The 24,004-nt window shown below is 44.1% G+C and overlaps 1 protein-coding gene across 2 annotated transcripts in view; it reads left to right on the forward strand.

Moving 5' to 3' along the window:
- MXD4 (MAX dimerization protein 4) overlaps nucleotides 1–23,790 on the forward strand; it is a 38,147-nt gene extending 14,357 nt beyond the window's left edge. For both annotated transcript variants that reach the window (XM_042871347.1, XM_042871348.1), the window contains exons 4-6: nucleotides 16,902–17,016; nucleotides 20,011–20,170; nucleotides 21,010–23,790. In XM_042871347.1, coding sequence (XP_042727281.1) covers nucleotides 16,902–17,016; nucleotides 20,011–20,170; nucleotides 21,010–21,158 — 424 coding nt within the window. In that variant the 3' untranslated portion in view covers nucleotides 21,159–23,790. The remainder of the gene's footprint in view (nucleotides 1–16,901; nucleotides 17,017–20,010; nucleotides 20,171–21,009) is intronic.
- Nucleotides 23,791–24,004: the final 214 nt, after the last annotated feature.

Raw genomic sequence — 24,004 nt, forward strand, 5'->3', positions numbered from 1 at the left:
GTCTTAAAATGCCTTAAGAAGTATTTTCTGGAGTGCGTTGAGAAAAGTCTTTAAAACACTGAACCCCCAGAACTGAAAGCTTAATCCTCTGGTTTTGTTGAATTGTCCAATGTTTTTCAGTCTAGGAATCCATGGGGAATCAATGAAACCAGAATGTTCGGAGCTTTGCACAGCACTGTTCTTTCCTCACCTTCCCTCAACCTCAGCTATTCAGCAGATGTCAGACCTGTGGCTTGCCGTGCACGACGTGCTGCAGTAGCCATTGTAAATTCCAGTGTGCTGAAGTGTTGTCTTTTTAGTGCCCACAGCAACATGACACTGGCCACTCACTCCCAACAAAAGTCTTTTCCCATCTAGACTGCTGTTTTGAGAAGCAGGGGTGCATTAATCGGATGAAGCTTAGGAATTAATCTGCAAAGAACGCTGTACTCCAGGTGTCACAGATGTACACTTCCTCATGCATTGGACAGAACTTTTACATAGTGATGAAAAATTGACTGAAACATTCTTTTGACTAAATTGTCATGTCATTTTTCCTGCCGAACTGCAGGGCCTCAGTATGGGTTCAGGCTCCTGCACTTCTTGGCTGGACAGACAGTGAGCAGAGGGGAGATGACTGAGAAACCTAGTGCATGCTTTTTTTTCCTCTGAGCCTCTAATGGACTATGTAGAAGGTAGTTTATACTCTTAGCATCTGCTAATTGACCAGACCAGTTCTTAGCCACCATGGTAAGAAGAGCGGGCTGCTCTTGTACAAATCAGAGGTCAGTGGACACCTTCAACCATGCAGACAACAGCTTGGTGCTTGCCCTCTGCAAATAGGAGAAGAGATGCTCACTGGTGGCCTCTCTGTTGATTGGAGAAGCAAGAAATTTGCTGACTTAAATATGGAAAAGACAGTCAGAGTGTCACAGAATGGATTGGGTTGGAATGGACCTTAAATATCATCTACTTCCAGCCAACCTCCTGCCATGGGCTGGTTGTCACCCACTAGATCAGGCTGCCTAGGGCTTCATTCAGCCTGGCCTTGAGCTCCTCCAGGCATGGGGCTCCCATAACTTCTCTGGGCAACCTTTGCAAGTGCAGTGTGCCTTTAAAGCTTAGCAAGTAAGGTGGATCTTGATTATTTATTTTTTAATGTACTTAGTCAGCTAATGGGCTTTAAGGAACTGTCTCTGAAGCTACGCCTGCGTAACACAATGGGAATCCTTGAGTGAATCCCAACCTGACATCTCTGTGGAAGCCCTCAGATGAGCACTGGGATCAGTGATGCCTAACACAGTGTGCAGAGCTCATGAATACACCAGTAGCATGGCTCTGCTCTTTAAGGCCAGGTGGGCGCTGAGCTCAGGCCTTGCACCGGCTTTGCCCGAGAATGGATTGGTGTCTTCCAGACATGTTCTGAGCACAAAGTGTGTGGTGACCCAGTGTTCCTGGTGGGGGTTGACACTGAGGTACCAGCTTAGTCTGCAGGAGGTGATGCTCTTCTGCGGGGTTCTGGTTCCATCCTCTCCTCTGCATGCTGTGTTGGCACCTCCAGCTCTATTTTAGTCCCCTTTCCATGGGATGTTTATGCTGTTGGAGTGCTGAGTACAGTGTGGTCAGGTCCCAGATTAAAAGCAGTGCTTTCTGAATTGAGCAGCATGCACTTTGCTGTTGCAGATAATGCCACCTTCCCCTTTTGGTGTCTGTTTTCAAACACTTGGGCATAACAGCCCATGGCTTAGAATTGGCTGCACGGAGTTCCTTCATAGATCAATTAATTCCCAGTCTGTTTCTCTTCTCAGCACACGTGGTAGTGCAGTGTGCCATGGAGCATGCAGCTGTGGTTCTGGAAGCTCTGCTCAGACACTGGATCATAACCATAAAAAAAGCATAATGCTCTTCCTTCACAGCAGTTTAATTTGAGCCTGTTTTTGAAAAACAAACAAACAAACACCAAAAATCCCACACATGTGATCTGGTTAGAACTGACTTTTCTTGTCCTAAAAAGTGCATCTCACAAGAACGGATGAGATTTTCCCTTTTTTGTCTCTCTTTGCCTATTTTTGGAAGGAGAGGGTTGTTCTGGGGTTTCGTGGAGTGCTGTGTTCTGAGATGGAAACTGCATCTGTGGAGCTGCGTGCATCCTGCTAGATCAGAGCAGGGTGGCTTAGTGGCTAGTTTTACTTGTTAAGCCTAGCTTATGTTACACAATTTTTTTTCTATATAAATTAGTGTAACTAATTATGTAGCGTGTGGAGATCGACGTAGCTGATACAGAAGAGGTGTGGGCTTGGATGCATGTACATGAGGTCTTCTGTTGCAATATTTCTAACATTAATAATTCCAGTCACAAGCTGCCTGCCCTACATTAAGAAAACCTGAGCAAAGCTTTACCTGACAGCAACAAAGCAGAAGGCTCAGAAGAAAGATCACCTCTAGTGTGGTGAAAAGTCTCTAAAAGCCTGGAGAAATGCTTGAGTCCTGTCCTCCCAATGGGCACCTTGGGATTAATGCCTAACAAATTTACCTGCCTTTGTTTGTGGATGCTTCCGTTCAGATAACTAAATGAAGATACAGGATGCTAAAAGAGGGGCCTGCATGGCATGTTGTTGCTGTCAGAACTCAGCAGTTGCTGTTAAAGTCAGGAGGACCCGACAGTGTTTGCAGGTATCAGTTGTACAGACACTGTGTGTCATACATACCACGGTAGCTGGTATTTGCAAAGCATGAAGGAAGCAAACCCTCTAATTCCCCTAAGAAAGCTGCCTTCATCCCAGTAGGTAAGTGCTGTTGTGTTGACTGCTGAAATGAACAGTGTGGGTGGAGCAAATAATTTCTCGTAGGGAAATTTGGGAGCTGGTTGTGTATGTTTGGCTAGAAGCACCTATTGGGTTTAGGTGCTGACAGGTATTTGAAATAAGCTGTCAGGTGTCTTGGTTCCCATTGCATGGATTTACATATTCAAATGGCAAATGGGTCCAAGCTTCAAGTTTGTTTGTTTGTTTTTTTTCTATTACCAGATAATTTCAGAACACTGTTTTTAAGAAATTAGGGCTGAATCTTGTGAGGAAGGAAGAAGCAGGAAAGAGGGAGAGTTGTGAAGAGCCGTTCCAAACCTTGCCATCTCAAAATGGATCACTTTCATATTCTGCACAACTGCACCCTGTCTGGCAGAGACAGTCAGCTTTGTGCCATTCAATGGAAAAGGAAATGGAACGGAAATTGTATTATAAACAAGGCACTACATGTGCTGTGGCAAGCTACATCTAAGCTTTTAGGCAGGGCTGTCAGATATCTGCAACTCTGCACTGTCCCATGGCACCAGATTGGGTCATTGTTTTGGGGGAGAAATATTACAAAAGTGTTGCTGAACTCTGAATTCATTGTAGTCTTGGAATAGACTATATTTAATTACAGCTGGTGTATTTAATTCTTCCCCTGTATTTGTTTATGTATGCACCTACACTCTGTCTTTTCTGTCCACCTCTAATTACAGGGTTTCAGTAGCAGAGTTTGGGACGTTCAACAGGACATATGGGGACGTGTGTTCTTAATTAGTTCAGGGTTCTTTCTTTTGTTCTTCTCCTTTGGTGTTTTCACGTGGGACCAGAGCCAGTCTTAGGCTGGCTAGAGCAGGCACCCTGCTGTCTCTGACAGGGACAAGAAGCACCCAGCTGCCTTGCTGGAGGCATCTCAAGTGTCTGCACTAATAAAGACAGCAAAGCCCACCACATCTTTCCCCTAAAAGCCAATTAGCTTTGCTCATGCATGCGCAAGCTGCCACCATTAGCAACTCTAGGATGGCCATGAAGCTTTGGTACATTCAGGTTGGACATTAGGAAAAATTTGTTCTCAGAAAGAATTGTGAGGCATAGGAACAGGCTGCCCAGGGAAATAGGGGAATCACCATCCCTGGGAGGTATTCAGGGAAAGGGTAGAGGTGGCACTTGAGGAACTTGGGTTAGTGGGCATGGTAGGGATGGTTCGATGGTTGGACTAGATGATCTTGGAGGTCTTTTCCTACCTTAGTGCTTCTATGATACAGGTCAGGAAGTATCAGCAGAAGCAAAGACAGGAGTAAGAAGTAGCATTGAACACGCATTTCTAGTACTTAAATTCCCAGTCAGAGCTTCCTACCTCTGAGACTGAGAAGGTGGTTGATAGGTGCCCAAATAGAGATATGTTGCTTCAGAGGTGTGGTGGGAGGTAGTTTCCTGTGGTGGGTGTTTCATGCCTGTGATGCCTGGTGGAGTTCCTATGGTGTTTATTAGGCTAAAGGTGGCCTTTAGGGTTAAACTGGGTACCTGATCTTCCCTTTTCATTTGAATGTAGAAGTACAGCAGACAGTTAAGTGACAGCCACAGGTATCTGTTATGTGTGTTGTTCCTCACACTCTGCATTTATCTTCATAGAGGAAAAAAGACCATTTAGTTTTTCTGTCTGCCACATGAAGACCTCACACTCAGTGTGTGAAGCCAATGCATGATTTCAGTTTAGCTAAAATAATTCAGCTTGACTTGCCTCTCGATTAATTTGCATCATACAGCAATGTAAAAAAAAATATAAATCCTGAACACATTTCTCCCTGCATTTGGCATGTGTATAAAATAGCCAGGTCTGCAGGGAGGTATAAAGTGAGGCAGGAGAAGCTTACTGGACCTTGTGCTCCCTTCACTGAGTGCTGTGCTACAGCTCAACTCCTCTGTGCCTCTCTGAGCACTGTACCCCCCACCCTTCCCTTTTTATTTCTTTAATTTTTTTGAAGATCCTTCCTGTTGGCGGCTGTCCTGAGACATGATGTTCTTGCTTAGCATTTTGATGTGGGGAAACAGTCTGATAATTGAAGAACAACTCCCCGGTCATAACAGAGATTTTCCTCATTTTGGTAAATGCAGTTCTCTTCGCTCTGTGCTCTGCAGTTCCTCAGTGAATTCCTTACAAGAGCACGGGGAAAGGCAGCAAATGAAAGCAGAATTGCAAACCTGTGGCAGGAGGATTTGCTGAACAGGAAGGAATATTGTGTTCCACTGCTGCCAAAGACCAAAGAGCATTGCCCTTGCGTACAGATGGAGTTGTCATCCACTCTTGGGGTTTCTGAGGGAGTGTGTGTGTGTGTGCGTGCGTGCGTGCAGCTCATGTCACTTCAAGTGGGAATTAAAGCCACTCAATACTGGGATGGGCTGATCTTGCAGTGACACTGCCTTACCTAATTTGGTCTACCGCTGTTCTGAGGCAACAGACAAACTCCAAATCTTAAGTCTCCCTGCAGAATAATCTAAGAAACACGAGTGCCAATAAGACAGATGGATTGGAGAGGTCTCATTTAGGAGGACCGCTCAGTTGCAACGTCTGCATTTTAATGCAGAAACAAAGAAGTGTGAGGCTGGCGGAACAAAGCAGTTAATTAATTTAGTGAAAACACAGTCAATTATTTTTTGTAGACTCTACTTTCAGGTATTTACAGATGTATTTCCACCACTTGTGTGTTTCCCCACAAGCACTGCTTGTCTGCCTGTGTTAGATAGGTGCAGCGTGACGCTGCCTGTTGTGCTGTGCAGCCTCTCCTGCTACTGCTCAAAAGTGTTTGGGAGGTAAATGTTAAAAGATAATCAGTAGATAACAGAGCTAAAAATAGGAGACATTTGAAACAGAAATTCTTCTTCTGTAGGTGTAAGGATTACTCACACTTGCTTGACATTGAGTTTGAAGGTTTAAAATGCAGAAAGCTGTTTTCTGTAGATGAGCAAAACCTGAAGGTTACAATACTAAATCTAGGTTGAAATCACTCCTGTTTTGTTTACAGAGGAAAAAACAAATCTCTGCAAGGGTGAAGCCTTTCAGCAGTTACCATAATGGTAGATTTCTGTTGCCTCACACTCTTGCAAGGTCAGAGATTTTACTGCCTGTGGTCAGAGGATGGGGAATCCTATGTCTGTGACTCTGAGATGGTCACCATCCAGGAAAGACAAATGGTATCCAGCTGCCATTGTTAGCTTGTGATGCTTTTGGGAGTCCCTCTAGAGCTTGTAAATTTCAATTGACTTTTTCTAAGAAGCACATCTCAGATTTCTGCATGCTTCAGTTACTTATCTCCAAGACCTGATACAGTGAAGGGCTGTTAAACCCTGTGGCTGCCATTCACTAACAGCAACACAAAACAGAGGTGAGGCCCAGCTGCAGGTCCTCAGGTCCTGAGGCTGAGCCTGGGGCTGTGTTTCCCTTGTGGCCATGGCTGGCACCAGGCAGAGCTGCTGTGTCCTGCCTGCCCCTAGGCCTTGCTCTCACTGCTTACTGTTGTGCACGACTGCATGCTGCTCGCCCTGTCCGTTGGAGAAGCAGTCCTAGTTGGAAATCAGGCAGTCCATTTGGATGTTGTCCTCTGTGGGGCTGGTCTGCAGGCAAACGACAGAGCATTGGAGGACAGACAGCAGTGTCGCATCTCGCTTCCCTGACAGCTCACAGTGGCAGGAGGAGGACTTGAGTGGGAGGAGATGGAGGAATTAGATGGTAACAGGCACTAACTGCACCATAGGGATTTTGTCTTCTGCTGTGCCTCTGGGGCCCTCAGCAGTCTGTCTGCTGCCATGAGAGATGCTCTGGCCTACCCAGCCCACCCTCCAGCGGTAACCAGAGTGCAGAGAGCTTTGGAAGTTTGCTTGTGGTCACCCTGAGAGATGAAGGAACACTGATGTAGCTTGATGCTCATAAGTCAGAACAAGGAGAGGCTGGAGGGACAGGCAAAGGAGAAAGAGGGGAAGAGGGCAAGGTGGACAGCAGGGCCTGCCAGGTATCCTCTCATCAGCAGCCAGAGTCTCCTGCTCCCAAAGCAGCCGGGTTCACCTGTCCCCAGCTAGCCTCTTGCACACTGCTGCCAACATGTGTGCCTGGCCAGAAATTTATATATCTGTGGTATTGCAGGTATTTCCTTCAACTTACGTTTGCTAAATGATGTAGGAATAGGCCTGGTACATGAACGTACTCCAAAACATGAATGAGCTGCGACTTTTGGAAGGTAAAAAGCAAAGTTAAAGGCGTGGGGTCTTGGCTCAGCAAGTGGGCTGAAGTGGCAGTAAGTGAAAGTAAACAGAATACACTATGAATGCTGCAGTGTGCATCGGTGTAGAGGGACGTAGAGAACGTAAATATTTTTCAGAGTGAAAATGTGCAGAAGACATTGAGTTGGGAAGCGGTAAGCGTTATGACAGGCAGCAGATATTTTCTTCTGTCTTCTGTGGTGTAAGAGTTAGAACCATCACCACTCATTTCGGACAGCTGCTCACATGAAAACGTGTGGATGGCCAAGCTCAGAGCTCTTTTAAAGGTAATGATTACAGGATAGACTTGCAGACATTGCCTTTGTAGGGAAGTGATGTCCCTGTTCATTGCAGGGGAATTAGAGGAGATGACCTTTAAAGGTCCTTTCCGACTCAGATGGTTGTATGATTCTATTCAGACACTACAGAAGCACCTGAAGACCACTGACCTCACTGCTGGAGCTGTCTGGCCAGTTTCGGTTTAGAGAAACAAAGACACAAAAATATTCAGGACACTGAAAATGCAGGTGGAGCACCGAAACTCCTGGTACGTGCTAAAGTAGGCTGTTGTGCTGATTCATAGAATCATAGAATGGCTTGAGTTGAGAAGGACCACAACGATCATCGAGTTTCAACCCCCTGCTACATGCAGGGTCACCAACCAGCAGACCAGGCTGCCCAGAGCCACATCCAGCCTGGCCTTGAACGCTTCCAGGGACGGGGCATCCACAGCCTCCTTGGGTAACCTGTTCTAGTGTGTCACCACTGTGTGAAGAACTTCCTTCTAATATCTAACCTAAACCTCCCCTGTGACAGTTTGAGACCATTCCCCCTTGTCCTCTCACTATCCACCTTGGTAGACAGCTGTTGCCCCTCCTGTTTGTATGCTCCCTTCCAGTACTGGAAGGCCACAATGAGGTCCCCCAGAGCCTTCTCTTCTCTAAGAGCCCAGTTCTCTCAACCTTTCTTCGTAGGACAGGTGCTCCAGCCCTCTGATCATCTCAGTGCCCCTCTTCTGGACTCATTCCAAGAGCTCTGTGTTTTTCTTGTTCTGGGGGCCCCAGGCCAGGATGCAGTACTCCAGATGGGGCCTCACAAGAACTGAGTAGACCGGGACAATCACCTCCCTCTCCCTGCTGGCCAACCTTTTTTAATGCAGCCCAGAACACAGTTGGCCTTCCAGGCTGGAAGCGCACACTGCTGGCTCACGTCCAGCTTCTCATCCACCAGGACCCCAAGTCCTTCTCTGCAGGGCTGCTCTCAACAGGTTCTTCTCCCAGTCTGTATAAACACCTGGGATTGCTCCGACCCAAGTCAGCACCCTGCACTTGGCCTTACTGAACCTCATTATTTTCACGTGGGCCCACTTCTCCAGCCTGTCCAGGTCCCTCTGGATGGCTTTCCTTCCCTCCAATGTATCAACTGCATCGCTCAGCTTGGTATCATCCGCAAACTTGCTGAGGGTGCACTTGATGCCATGGTCTGTATCGTTGATGAAGATGCTGAAGAGCACCAGTCCCAAGACCGACCCCTGAAGGACACCGCTTGTGAGCGGCCTCCACCCTGACACAGAACCATTGATCACAACCCTCTGGCTGCGTGCAGCCAGCCAATTCTTAATCCACCAAACAGTCCATCCTTCAAATCCACAGCTCTCCAGTTTAGAGAGATTGTCTGATCAGGCACTTGCAGGTTTTTCCATCTGTTACCTCTGTACCTTCCAGTGCTTCCATGCTGAATTTAGATACAGAGACCTGTGGGGGTATTAGACAAAGGCAAAAAAATACGATTTGGAACAAACCTATGAATCTTCACCTGCAGCACAAATTTCAGCATTTTGTTCATAGCTCAAAGAGAAGTACATCTACAGAAAGCTGATTTATTTGCTTGATTTATTTTTTCCTTGTATAATAAAAACCAAAAGAGTTTGCTGTAAGGGCACTGCTGAATTTTCTGTTTTTGACTCTGAGGCACTCAGCTGTGAGCAAATATTTCACACATCTCGAAGCAATCAGAATGTCCAAGTGCGGCACACTGGGTGCCTCGCCATGGTACAGTGCTTTAATACTAAGAGGTTTTCTTTCCTTTTCACTAAAGTAAATTTGTTGTGTAGATGAAGTAGATTGTGCAGCGTGAATATGAGCCTCTATTGAAAAACTGGGAATATGTTCGAGGTATCCTTTGTAGAGTGGAAAAAAAGTATTGAAAGTGTTTCTGGCTGAAATAAATATGGAAAATACGGTAAAGACAAGATTTTATACTTCAGTGGAGAGCTGTTATCTTGCATTGCATTTGATCTTTTTTCTGAAGATACTCTAAATCCTGCCTGGACCATTAATAGAAAGGTTTCTTCAGAAGCATTTTGCTATAATGGAGTTTCTTTAATTTCTTAAGATGGAAGTTGTAGATACAATCTCTCTAAATGCCTGTGTAAACAAATGCATTTTAATTGGTGCAGGATCATCTTTGATGGCTTATTAAAAGCGTTGCAGAGCTGTAAATATATCATTCCTGACAGTTCAGGAAAAGTGTTATCTTATGGAGGAGTAAGGCAGGTGTGCCTGAATACCAGCTCCTGCTACACAGTGGGGTATATATATGTCTGTATCTACATTGTATGTATGTACAGTGGTACCCAAGAATATAGAAAATAACATGCAAACATTTTGTTTTCAGCATCATAAAGCTATCCGTAGCAAAATTCTGTCATCAATCAGATGTGATTATGCATAAAAATAAAAAGAGATGGAGCTCTTGTAGGAGCTTATAAGCAGGAGGGGGACGGACTCTTAAAACTAAAAGGGGGTTACTAAACTAAACTAAAATTTGGGTTAGATGTTAGGAAGAAGATCTTTACTTAGAGGACGTGAGGCCCTGGCACAGGCAGCCTGGAGAGCTGAGAGTGCCCCGTGCCTGGAGCTGGCTTGAACGGGCCCTGGCAGCCTTAGCTGGGGGGGTTCCCAGCCTATGGCAGGGGTGGGACTAGGCAGGCTGAGAGGTTGGCATCTTTAGAAGCAGCTAGTGATAAGGGTTTGGACAGTAATGCTATCTGCAGTCATGGCCGGAATGGGTCACGAAAGATCCTCATTTGCTGATTCTCTCTAAAACTTTACTGCTCCCCATACAGGTGGTGGCTCTTCATAAATAAAACTGTGAAGAGTTTTCCTGTAAAACACAGTATTTTATGATTGCAGTTAGCTAGCTCACTTCTGTATTTTATGCCGAATTTGTTGTCTGGTGGCAGATAGAATCACTTTTCTTAAGGAAGCAAACCCCGTGGTTCACTGCAGCGGTTTCCGAGCTGAAGTTGTTGGCTCAACCCAAACCCCTTTGATTCACGAAGTACCTGGACTCCAGAGTCTGTGTATGTGACTCCAGATGTGAATTTTTGGTGCAGGGATCCTTCTCTGACTTTATCCTATGTATGTTATTAATCCAGATTACTTAGTCACTGTGCAGCAATGAAAAATTTAGTAACTGCTCTATATTTAAACTTGTGTATATTAACTTCATTGCACAGCACAGGACCAGGTTTAAATGTGGAAAAAAAATGTGAAACACGAAAGGAGGAATTTGAAATGCTTCAGTGACTCTGTCCAGTTTGTACGAATATTGCTTCTCCTTGGTTTATTTCAGAATTTTTATTCAGGTTACCTGTAATAGTTGTTTGTTGTTTTTTTTTTTGAAGTGTGGAGGCTGTTTGTATTAAGAACTCTGGGGCTTTCCTTGTGAGCTAGGACGGGGCTTACATTGTGGCAGGCTCTGAAGCTGTCTGTTTCTTGGATTGAAATAGATGAAGTGCAGAAATGATGATTTTCTTTAAATTTTTGCACCTATTTCAAATATATCTGTTGTTTTCAGTAGTGCAACTTCTAATGACTGCATTTTCATTGTCATTTGAGTGTTTGATCTGTAGTGTTCTTTTATTTGCAAAACATCTCCAAGTAAATATATTTAGCAGTTGGTTTAAGAGTGTGTCAACCTCCTGTAGACACAGCTAGTTTAGTAGACTAAATTTGGGACTTCTGAAATACAGACACATGTTCAGCCATGCAAGCATTTTTAGCACTGAAAACATATTGCAGAAAGCACAGCTCAGGCCTTCTTGTGAAGCAGGCAGTGTTTCATGTCCATACATGCTTTCAGATCCTTGCTGCACACACCTCAGTATGGCCAGGACAACAGGGTGTCCTGACTGGGCAATCTGCTGGTAGGGCTCAGTAGGTATGGAGAAGTCAGGGCTGTTCTGGGACTTCCCATGGGACATCAGGCTTTGCTGGTAGAGTCAGACCTTCCCTATTACAGCCAGCATTGAGTCAACACAAGAATGCGTACGTGTGAGAGAGTCACTCTTCTAACTTGGAGAGGCTGTGGACTGAGGTCTTGACGCACAAGGTGGATCCGTCAGGAATGTGACCTGTGTCTGTTGTGCTCTGTGCTCTTGTCTGTGACTGCTGAGGAATCCGTGGATGAGCATTGCCATTTTGATGCTTTCTGCAGGCAGTGAGCAGCACAACGTCAGCAGTGGGAACTGCTGCTGCTGTCTTCAAATGTACCCTGGAGGACATGCCTGCCCCGTGCTTCCTATCACAGATGTGAGGAGGGCTGTCAGCAGCTCTGTCTTGTGTGGGTTTCCCTGCCAGGGCGGTGTGATACATGCATGTTTGGACATGGCAGCATTTTTCACTGCCACCCTGTAAGCTGTCATGAGTGTCTGTGCCATGTAATTTCACTTAGGCCTGGCTGAGGCATGCCACAGGGAGGGTAAAGCAGCTTGCTTTGGACATGCATTGCCAAAGGAAAGCTTTGCCTTTCCTGTTGACTTGGTGCAGATCAATGGGTTAAACAACAGACCCCAGTTTAGGTCTCTTGATTTGTACTTGTGTGGTTTAGGAAACGTGCTTTCACTGCCACCAGAGAGCTGTGCAGCTGCTGCCTGAGCAGTAGCTTTCTGCTTTTTGCTGCCTACTTTTTAACTGTCTGCAGGCTATTTCTATCTGCCACGCTGTGTCTAAAAAAGCTACTGAGAGCTCCCATGGAAAGCCTGTAGGTGGATCAGGTCACTCCACAAACCTACAGCGCTGTATTGGATAAGACTGGCAGTTTGAACTGCACTGTTTTTTTCTTTTCTTTTTTTTTTTTTTTGCTGCTATGTGAGTCAAATGCTATGGTTTTTCAAGCAGTCTGATTTATGCAGTCACAGCAGTGTTGATTGGAAGGACCTCTGAAACACTGTGGTTTTGTCAAGATGAATTTTGAAAAACCTCCAGCAGCAGCACTTGTGAAGCTTTTCTGGGCAACCTATTCTGCATATGCACTGCTTTCGTAATAAATTTGTTTCCTAATGCCCATCCTGTACCTCACAGCCATTGCCTCTTATTTCATTTTTTGGCCTTACCAAGGAGTATTTTGTTCCCATTGCAACCACCCGTCAAGAAGTTGTAGGAATTTCTTGGAATTGTTGCAGTTTTCTTGGAATTAAGATTATCCAGTGCAAACAATAGGCTTTTTGTTCTTTTTCTTTCCCCCTCTGCAACGTAGCATTCCATTTCTTGGTGTAAAATATATTTGCATCCAGAATTTCATACCTATGGGGAAGCTTCCTGACTGCTATTTAATAGATTAATTTATGCAATTTTGAGACAGGTTAGAGTCAGAGATCCTCATGTGCTTTTGTACAGCAGCCTGTCTTAAAAGAGTGGTAAATCCGAGCTCCTCCAGCCAGCATGGCTCCTTGCCTTTCTGTGGAATCTGTGGACTGCAGAGCGTGGCCTTCAAGTGAACTTCTTATGGAAGTGCTGTGGGGGAATCTCCAGCACTGCTGGGCATGGCATCCTGTCCGGACTTGGTGCCTTGAGGCAGGCCCCTCACGTGGCCCTCTGGCCTGGCAGGTTCATTTGGCTGAAGTACTTAGCAAGTGCTGCCCCATGCTGCTTTCACAGTTTCAGTGTGAGTTCAGGGAGTCCCAGTCAATAGCTGTTATGGTGGCTGTCAAAAAGTGATTGTCGTTTCTATGAAAGTGGTGAACCGCCCACCTGCTGTAGGACAGCTGCCCCAGGGGAGCCTTGACTGACGCAGAGGGGCTATAGCTCCTTTTTATTAAGCATTAGTAGAGCATTACAGGACCATGTGATAGGCTCACTCATGAGGAAAAGACTGAAGTTGCTCAGAGAGCTGTAGCACCTCTGCTATGAAGAAAGGCTGAGGGAGTTGGGTTTTCAGGCTGGAGAAGGGGAGACCTCACTGCAGCCTTCCAGTACTTAATGGGAGCTTATGAACAGGAGGGAGAACGATTTTTTATGCAGTCTGATAGTGATAGAACCATAGAATCATTGAGGTTGGAAAAGACCTCCAAGATCATTTAGTTCAACTGTGAACCCATCCTCTCCATGTCCACTGACCATGTCCCTCAGTGCCTTCTCTACCCTTTTCTTGAGCACCATCAGGGACAGTGACTCCAGCACCTCCCTGAGAGGCCTGTTCCATTGCCTCACCACTCTGAGAAGAAATTAGGAGGAATTTCTTTACTAAGAATGTAGTGAGGCTGTGGCACAGGCTGCCCAGTGAGCTGCGGGTGCCCCATACCTGGAGGTGCTCAAGGCCAGGTTGGCCCTGTGTAGTCTGAGCTGGTGTGGGGCAACCAGCCTACAGCAAGGGGTTGGGAATGGATAGGCTTTGAGTTCACAGCCCAACCCGGCCCATGCCATTCTGTGATGTTCTGTGGAGTCTTGACCATCTGACATCTTCGTCTTCAGGCAGAAAAACACACGCAGTGTCTGAGGTGGGTCACTTGGCTTCTCTCTCAACACCTCACTCCGTCCACACAGCTCGAGTATGTGAATTTTTGGAGGCTTGTTACAGGTCCTTTACTTCTCGGCTAAATTCAAGAGCAGCGATGAAGGGAATATTTCTGTGCATCCACATGGGAGCGGAAAAGCGTGTGCTTTTCTAGGCACCGGCTTACTCGCCTGACATCATGTGTGGTGTGGGCGAAGGTGTCATGTTTTGGAGCTGGAGCAGTGTAATTACTGCACTGAGCCGCATCGCGGGCACAGAGACTGTTCCCCAGCTCCTCTTGGACCAGACAGCTTTTTGCTTTTTTTCTAGGTAGAGTATGTGGCCTGATGTACAGAACACAAAGGGCTCAGGCTGTGATTACCTCTGCGGCTGCCTTCTGGGTGGCTCCCATCGGCCGAGGAGGAAAAGCTGTCGGTTCCCTGCAGCCAGGGAGAAGTTAGTGCTGACAGATCCTGCGCGTGACAATTTATCTGCTGTGAAGTCGGAGTCCCTTGCTGCTGCTGTGATCGGTTACTGCAGCATGCCAGCAATGCTCTCTTACATTCTTAGAGGGTTTTTTTCCAAGATTTGTAAACTGAAAACTGTGGGGTATTTACTCTAGTAATTGTGGCAGGGTGGAGTTTCCGTGTTCATAATTCAGGCCATTGATGATGCTCTTGTGTTACAATACATGAATTAGCAACATAAACATTTATGTAAAGATATGAGTAAAAGAATGAAAGAAAATATCCCCTTGTTTACACTCACAAAAAAAGATGAAGTTCCCGTGGGTGTTTCAGCAAGGTGTGTTTATTACATTGTGCTGTCTGTTGTTAGAGAATGTTTTAAGGCATTATTAGTATTTTAATATTGCGCTCCTTTTAATTATTCTCATTGATCAGTTAAAATATTCTTATTAACTTCAGTCGTATACTCTTTGTGGCACTGCTGCCAAGTCCTGCTTTCCCTGCTTTGTGTAGGACATAAAAGAACAGTGCTTCAGCCAGGCTCACAGCCTCGCCCACTGGATGTATCTCTGCTCGTTGCCCCAGCGGGTGCTAAGGAAGTGCACCAAACCCTTATTGTGACCCTGCAGTAAGCAGACTTTCTTCAAATACCAGCAGAGGCAGATAAGCTGGGTATGGAGCCTGGCTTCCACTGATGTATTTCAACATGAATATTAAGTAGACTTTAGATTAACAGTTCAGTGTATTCGTTATAATACTTCTAATTACTGCAAGCAGTCATTCTGGTCCATGTGTTTAACTCTCTGTTTGCCACGTGGGTACTCTTCTTGTCCCCTCTCTTCTCACATCCTCCTTTATCCTCAGTCCCCACTTCTCTGTCAGCTGTCTAAATAGAGTTGCATCCAAGTTGTACCGAGTGACGCAATGGCTGCATGCATGCTTAGAGGCCAGTTAGAAATCAAAAAGATGGATTGAATTCAGTGCCTGAAGCAAGATTTTAGTTAATACACACACAAAAAAAACAGGTAGCTATTAAAGGCTATAGAAAGAGAAATAAAGCGTTACCTGTGTTCTCGGTATAGCTCCCAGTAGCCCCTGATGGCGGCACTTCATCCTTTGCATCTGCTGTAAAGGTCGGCATCGTGGCTCAGCTCAGCAGTCCCAGGGCTGCTCCCACCTATGAGGCTGTGCATGAAATAAAAGCGGTTTGGTTGTTAGGTGCAGAGCCTTGAATACAAACCAAACCCCAGCCCTAAACAAAGAGTATGGCATCTGTTCTCTCTTGAATCATACTTCCACCAATAACCTCTTTCTCCTAAATGACTTGAAGAAAGAATTAACAGTTCTACAGAATGCTCTTTGAATTCATACCTAATGCACCACTAATTTACAGGCAGCCAGAACTACATGTCAGTGTGTTGTCATTACAGCACTGAATTTTCATTAGGTTTTATTTTGCTTTTTTCTCCCCCATTCATTCTCAGGGTTTTTCATTATAGTACTCAGTCCAGATACGATGTTACCTGTCATTCAGTTTACACTGAATCCTCTTAAGTTGCATTTCAGATACTGATGCTGAATTCTTGTTCTGAATGTCCTGACCAGGAGCATTACATTTCCCGCACAGTTTGTTTCCTTCATGCAGCATACAGCAGATTGGAAACAGATAATTATTCATGTCACACTTGTGATCCGCTTCGCTTATTATTAGTGCTGTGTGGGGGCTGTAGGCATGCTCCAGATCATTGCTTTGTTCAGTCTGGGCTGGTGGAAAGAAAATGGTACAGATGTTGCTCATGTAAGTGCTGCATCTATTTCCATTGTGTAAAACTGAAAGGTGCGATGTTCTTTGGTTTGCTCTGCTTTGCTTTGGCAGTTACAGTAGAGTTGCATGGAGCGTTGTACTGCCAGTGCCTCCTTAAAGAAATACAAAAAGTTTGGAAATCAGCTAGCTGTAGAAATGCCATTTTGCTTATCCTCATTCTTTACCAATGGATTTGATGCCATTAGTATAGGAGAAAAGTTGCTGGGAGTGGTAATGGTATCACTTGAATGAGAGCAATGGACCTGACACTGCTGGAGCTCATTGGTGTTGCTCCAAGTGTTGTTCTGGCTCCTTCACAGTGGGCTGTGGGTTCGTGCATGGGCAGGAGCAAAAAGGGTCTATGGTGAGGGCTGAGAGGTACAGCTGGAAGCAGCCGTGCCTTGCAGGAGCACAACCATCACATCGGGCAGCGGGGAGCTGCAGTGTGCAGGCTCTGCTCCCTCCCACAGGCTGGAAAGCCATCCAGGTTGGGCTGAAGTCTCCACTTTTCTTCTTTATTCAACCACACATTCAATGTGCAGCCTCGGTTGAGTTACTTTCTCTGGATGTACTTCCCCTTCCTTAAGTTGGGAATAACCAGACGGAGCAAACTGCTTTCAAATATAGGTATGAAAATAGTGTACGAGTGTGCCAAGTAGCATTACTACATTTCAAGTGACCTTTCGGTCTGAAACTTTGCCAAAGGAAGGGGAGAGGAAGCCACTGTTGAATTGAGTTTTGCAGAGAGATCCTGCAAACAGATGGTGTTTGCATATAGGATGTGCAATTCAAGTGCAACTTCACTACAACACTCTTCATTTTTAATAATTGCAGACGGGCGAAACTCCGGCTATATTTGGAACAGCTAAAACAGCTCGTGCCTCTTGGGCCGGACAGCACCAGACACACCACTCTAAGTCTGTTGAAAAGAGCTAAGATGCATATCAAGGTAAAAACATTCGTCTGTATTTTTACATTTTTAAAGCATAATCTTCCAGAATGTGTATCCATAAAGAGGAGTTTTAATTTTCACACAAGATCTGTATCCATATGTCTGATCTTCTGGCTCTATTGGTCTGTATTAGAAGCAGGGTTTTCACTCAGGTTATCAAGTTTTTTATGTGCTTTGCAGTATCAGATATATAAAATGGTGGTTTTGTGATTATTAATGGTTTATATTGTATTAAAATATATGTATATCATGGGTGTTATTTGATTAATGTACTTATTTTAAGGACTGAAAAAAGTAGCATTGTACTGCACTTGATGTCAGTGTGAAAATACCAATAACTGGTAATGAAATAACTAATGGAGTCAAAGGGATTATAGCTCCTAACGAGTCTCACCCTCATCCCATACTCCAGCAACCAGATCCTGGAGCATGTGCCAATCACTTAAAAGAAACCAAAAATAAAATCTCATCTCCTGTTAGCTGCCACTCCCTTTGCATGCTTTGTGTGAGCAACACCTGAGCCACCAGCTGAAAACCAAAACTAAACCTCACCTGTGCTTTAGCAACAGTACAGGTTAGACATGTGCACAGACAACACAAAGGAGATCCCTCCTGAGCCCTGCTGTTTCCTAAGACTGCGTAGTTTCACTCTCGTCATTTTCAGGGGAATGGAAGCACAGATAGATGATAATATTTAAATGCAGAAGGTTAAAGAACAGGTTTCTGATGCCGTCTCCAGGACTGTAATTATTTGTCTGGCATTTTTTTCAATGTAAAAGGGGAAAAGAGAGAAAAGCAAAAAGTGTCGTGAGAGGCTGAATGCTGCCAGTGGTCTGGGAATATTTTGGAGAACAGCCTGCTGCTGTACAGCAGTGACATTCAGTGCAATTGCAGAAATGGCTGTAATTCGTAGGAAGCATTAAGGATGAATTCAAGCAAAGCCATTCTTGTAAACAAGGTTACTCAGCTCCTTCTTCAGCTCTTGTAAGCACGTTTACTCCAGCTGAGCAACCCCTGTTTTGACCATTGGAGATTTTGGCTGCTTGTTTATAATTCAGGCTAACATGCATGAAAGGCACTGCGTGTGGTTTTTGTCTCGGGCTGCCCCCCTATCATGGGCTTATGCATACAAATTGAAAAACTGTTTTTACAAGTGGCAAGTGTGAGAGATTAGCCATGCAGTTAACATTTCAGCTGCTGATAACAAAGCTAGGAACGGATTCTTTCCCAGTCTGTTGTGCACGGTACCATGTACTCCTTTTCTCAAAAGTGAAACTGAAGTTTTGTTTTCTTTTTGAGATTCTAACTGAACCCACCTCCACTGTTCTGATGCCTGACTGCTCCCCTCCAACAGATCTGCAGGCTTTCGGACAGCCACCTCTCAGCTGCACTGTCAGAGCAGGCACTGCCCCGGCCTTTCCAACACAGCAATTAGTTCTGAACTTCTCACACGCATGCCCATACACTGAAACTTGCCCTGAGAGATCGGACAGTTTTGGGTCTCCTGGATACAAATCACTGAGTTCATTCCTGAAAGAGTTTTTGGAGTTTGGGACCACAGCCAGGAAGATAGAGGAAAAGGAAATGTGATCAGTTGGGCACATTTGGTGTGCTGTGCACATGGATGTACTCCCCATTTGTTTATTGTAACATTGTGTTCCTATGTATGATGCATATCTGAGTAGTGTGTGGCCTAGGCTCACAGTGAGGCTACAGAAATTAGGTTTCATTCAGGTGGGAAGCTGCTGAGTTGAGTAACATCAATTATGTTTTCAAAGATAAATACTTGTGCTTTGGGGTTGGCATTAGAACAGCAGAATCCTTGCAGTCACTTGGCTCGTGGTTTGTTGTATGCTGTCCCACCCCACTCTCCTCTAGAAACCCACACATAGGTTCATTCACATGGTAGGGAAGAGTCAGCAGCAGCTGTATTCACTCCCAATACATCTCCTACATCTCAGTGGTCATGTAAACACTGCTCAAAGAGAAATTTGGTCTAGCTTATAAGTGCTTTTTCTGCCAGAACCTGTAATTTACTTCATCACTTAGATTAAAAGAATTGCCTTTTGTGTGTGTGTGTGTTTTGTTTGTAGCTCCTGCTTTTGATCCAATCATATCCATTCTACTTCTTCTCTAGTTATGCAGTCCGTTTTTGAAAATAGCTATCAGTGATTGGAAAAGCATTCAGCTGAGATCTGAGAGTATCCCTGCTATTACCTTTCTACCAACAGTGCATTGCGTTCTACGCAGTGTGAGGCATTCTTTTTCGTTCCAAAATGAACACCTTATTTTATTCAAGTAACAGGAAAGATCTGGGGCTGATTCATGAAAGGACTCATTCACAGGTTGTTTGCTGAGAAGTATTGGATTAATAGTGCTGATTTTGTTAGGGGGTTATCATAGAGTTATCAGAGAAGTGCTAGGAAAAAGAAATGCAAGAATGAAGGGAATTGTTGGTAAATTCCTCCTACTTCATATATAAAGTAATACTAGAGTATTGATAATGAAGCACTCTTAAATGGTAACAATTTCCATAGCCTCTGGTAGTACAGGGAGCACAGAGGAGCCTGTAATGGTTCCTTTACGGCGATAACTCTCTTGTTTCACCTAAAGAGCCATAAAACTCTGCTTGAAACCGGAGTCGTGCTTTAGTTACCAAAGATGGTGACAGTTTTGCCTGACAAAATGATTTAAATATTCCCCAGAACCAAGGCAACAATCATTCAGTCTTAGCTGAGAAGCTTTTGCTAGTGGCAAAAGGGTCCCTAAGGAATACTTTTCTTTTACTGTATCCATGTATTTTTACTGTGAAACCAATTCGCTTCCGGACTGGCCAGCTGAAGTTGCACGGAGCTCTACAGGGTGGTAACAGAAATAATTGTGTCTGATCATCAATTCGCGCTCTAAAAGAACTGATTGGAGAAGATCCAAAGTTATGATGCTTTAACACAGGTACGATCTGTTGGCTTACTGATACTCTCTCTCTTTAAGAAATTGGAAGAACAGGACCGAAAAGCTCTGAATATTAAAGAACAATTACAGCGGGAACACCGCTACCTCAAACGCAGGTTGGAGCAGCTATCCGTGCAGGGCATGGAGCGCATCCGCACTGACAGTATGGGATCAACAATATCCACTGACTCTGAACAAGGTAAATGCGTGGGGGCTGCCCAGAGGGGCCTGCAGCTGTGGGAAGGAGGGGGAAGCAGGGAAGCAAAAAAATCTATTTTTCGATACACAATTTAGAACTAAGATCAAGTTTTCAACAAAACCCAGACAAAACTGTTCCGTTACGCAATCTACAGAACGAAAAGCAACGGCATCTTTTGTATATTCTTTGCAAAACAGTTATTTGCCTTAATTCGTTTGCGTGAGTAAATCAATTTCACATCATTTCTTGTGAAATGTTACAATATTTTCTGTGCAGTGATCACCAAGTGTTTCCTACATTTGGTTTTCATTTAAGAGTGAGCTGTCGGGGCTCCCCATCACCTTTTCTCATCTTCTGGTTAGCAGTGTGCCTGTCAGTGAGGACTCACACACACAGCCCTTTCCAGGGCCCGTGGGAGACGGAGCTGTTGGGCACAGTGCAGCTCTTGGAGGACAGATGGCTGCACCGCAGTCACTGCGAGCTGACACCTGCAGGTTGAGCTGCCTCGTGTGGTGCTACAGCTCAGAGCCCAGAGGGTTTGGGTTTTCTTCGTGTGTTTTTTAAGATCAGCATCTCTGAACAGGTTGGAACTGTTCTGGGACAGCATTTGGTGCTGATGTCACGCTGTGTATTTATGTAGGCGAGGACAGGAGGGATTTTAATTCTCAGGTGGACAAGATGCTACTTACCTCAGGAGCTACCGTTGCAGGCTTCTTTTAGTTACAGAAAATGAATGATTCGGGTTCCACCTGCACGTTGGTTACGCAGGCAGCGCTGGCCCCTGGTTACTTGTTAGAGAAGCTGCGTTTCTGAAAATATACTTCTTACGTTTTCTTTAGAAGTAGACATTGAAGGAATGGAGTTTACACCCGGGGAAATGGACAGTGTTGGAAGTGCCAGTGATGCTGAAGACCACTACAGTTTGCAAAGCGGCTCGAGCGATGGAGGTTACACACATTCCCGCAGACTGAATGCCAGGCTCTCATAGTGCCTGAGTTACCAGTTCAACTCAGGACCATCTGACTGAAGCACTTATATATGAATATTCCAGAGGTGTCAACTGCCACTCTTCCGGGAAACCCCAACCACAGTACTCTGACATGGAGGTTTCTTACCCACGGTTCCCTGCACTGTAACCACAATATTAGATATTGTAAATCATGGGTTTGTTGCAGAGAACTGTGGTTAGGTACAGTTGTGACTTAAAGCTAGCTTGATGTAGCTCTACTGCAAATTAAAGAAAAGAAATTGTCATTCCATTCAAGAGGTATTAAATTCAAACTGTTGGAAGCATGGCATAAGGAAGTTTGACAGTTATTTTGATTTTGCAGAAACCATTTTCAAACATGGAAGAATGAACAGAAACTACCATGCGTTAGTGATTCGGAGATACAAAAACCTAAAACTACTTTTTGTGGTATTTTTACATGAAAAAAGGAAAATGGAACCCTGTATAGCAGGCTCTGTTGTATCAATTCTTTCAGCAGTTGTTTGGGTAAAGCAGGCGGATAAACCTTCAAATTACAGATGATCTTTAGAAAAGGTCATATTTACAAGTCACTACTGTACTTCAAAATGGGGGAAAAGCCAGCTCTAGTAATGACTTCATGTGGGATGATCTCAACTTTCTTCTGCTTTTTTGTATGCAGTATCCAACCAGCAGCAAATCATTCCATCCATGTTAACAGGAGGAGTAGAATGCAGCACTGCAGTTTGGACCTGTTACTGTGGAATGGATGACATTGAAGCATTTCAGTGTTTTTGGTGGTGTTTTTTTTTTTCATTTCTTTGTCTGAAAAATACAGAACTCAAGCGATCCAGATTGTGATAGCTAATCTTTCCTTGCAGGGAAATGAAATTTCTGTTTGCTTGTATTTTTTTTTTTCTTTTTACACATGTCAATACATCTTTATGGAAGGCATGGCTTAAAAATACAGTATTCAGCTAGAAGACAATTAATCCTTTTTTCTTTTGCACACTATAATTGCATTTTCTATTCTTAAAAAAGTGCAAAAAATTTAAATGTATGCTGTAAAACAGCAAAGTTTATTTAGTACTCATCAAGCTGTTCAGAACATATTTACCCAAATTATAGCAATACTATGAAGATGTATTTTAATACAACTTCTGCTTAGTGAAGTCATTAGAGCTTGGCTTGCCGGGTAAGAAAAAACGGACCAGTCTTTGCATTACCTGTTTAAAGAAGGTCTTTTAAAAAAAAAAAAAAAGAAAGAAAAAAAGAAAAAAAAAAAGAGAAAAAAGCTATAAACACTTTTAGGGAAGTGATTTTAGCAAGTGTAGTCTATATTTCCTGTAAGAGATTTTGTATTATATTTTCCTAAATGTTCTCATTTACTTGTATAGGGAGGGGAATGGTACAGACCCAGACCAGAGTCTCAGGGACTCTTCACCTTTGTCATATTGTGCCTTGGTGACCATTTATGTATGCCTCTCCTTTTCATTGTTTAAAGGACAACTAAGCTTTGTTTCCAGACCCTCCATTTGAATGGTCAGTTGTCCACCTTCCTACCGATGAAGTAGAGAGGTGTGTTTATATCTTTACCCTCTCACAACTGATTCAGTGTGGCTTTAAGTAAAATCCTAAATTTAGGTTTCGGTGCGAGGGTTAATTGTATAAGCCCTCCTTTTGATTCTTCAGCACCCAAATCTATATTTTGTTAGCTTATAAAGTCAGGGTCTCCGTGAGACCAGTGCTCAGTGGCTAGGGAAACACAAATGTACTGTGTAAGGCTATGGGATGTCCAAGTGTGGTGCCATTTTTAGCATTCAGATACAAGACCTCATGACATGCTGACCATAATGATCAAAAACAAAGATTCAGTTGTTCTTTCAACATCTGACATACGTGTCCTCCCTTTGGCTCTTACAACACCGAGTAGAAATACGAATACATTTTGTGGCAGCTTACAGATCCTTGTTTGCACTCTCGCTTACTGCTTGGAACTTGCCAACAAGGAAAATGTATATGTTTAATGTACATAACCTAACGGATTGCCACCCCTACTTTGGCTCTGGGGAGGGGCATAAGGTTATCAACTCTGGCAGCTGAATAAGAAAACAATTAACCTTTTCTGTGATGCAGGTTTTGGTATTACGTTGTATACACCTTGCATTTTACTAAAATCCTCGTTGTTGGGGAAAGCACACAGCAATATACTCATTGTGTGTAGCTGACAAGCAGCAGAAATTACTAGCTCCTTTGGTGCATATGAAACTAATTTCCAAATCATGGAAAAAACAAAACAAAACAAAACTAAGAGTTTACTTTAACATACGACTGTTAACAGGAAAAAAAAACAGGCTAGTATATTGTTGCTGTTCATTTATTCTATAATGAACACGTTCATGAATTGTAAAGTGTTTCCTTTCGTGACAAGCAGCTCTTGCACAGAACCTCCTAATGAAAAGAGATTTGAAACTTACAGAAGGAAAGACAAGATTTTAAATTGAACATTATTGTACCTTAGGTCAACCTGAAATTTTCCTTTTAAAGATGAATGTGCTAACTTAATGAGTTCTTCCACGCTGGGTATCCATGGCTTTGTAGATCTTATATTTTCAATAAAAATTACTCGAATAATCTTGAGTGGAAACAAAAAGGGTTGATTTGTTTTTACTTTTCCAGTTGTTACAGTGGGGGCTGCTATCCCGGTGAAAAGATCCTCTTGATGCGCTCTTCTCCCCATTGCAAAGCAGTGCTTCCTCCAGATGCAGCCCCTTGTCTGCAGGCAGTTCAGGACAGCAGCCGGAAGCCCCACAGCTGCTCCAGGTGCCGGGCTTCCCAGCTGGCATCCCAGCACCGCGCTGCCATTC

The sequence above is a fragment of the Lagopus leucura genome, unplaced genomic scaffold, assembly GCF_019238085.1.
Source record: "Lagopus leucura isolate 7727_CA_CO unplaced genomic scaffold, USGS_WTPT01 Super-Scaffold_100004, whole genome shotgun sequence".
NCBI lineage: Eukaryota > Metazoa > Chordata > Aves > Galliformes > Phasianidae > Lagopus > Lagopus leucura.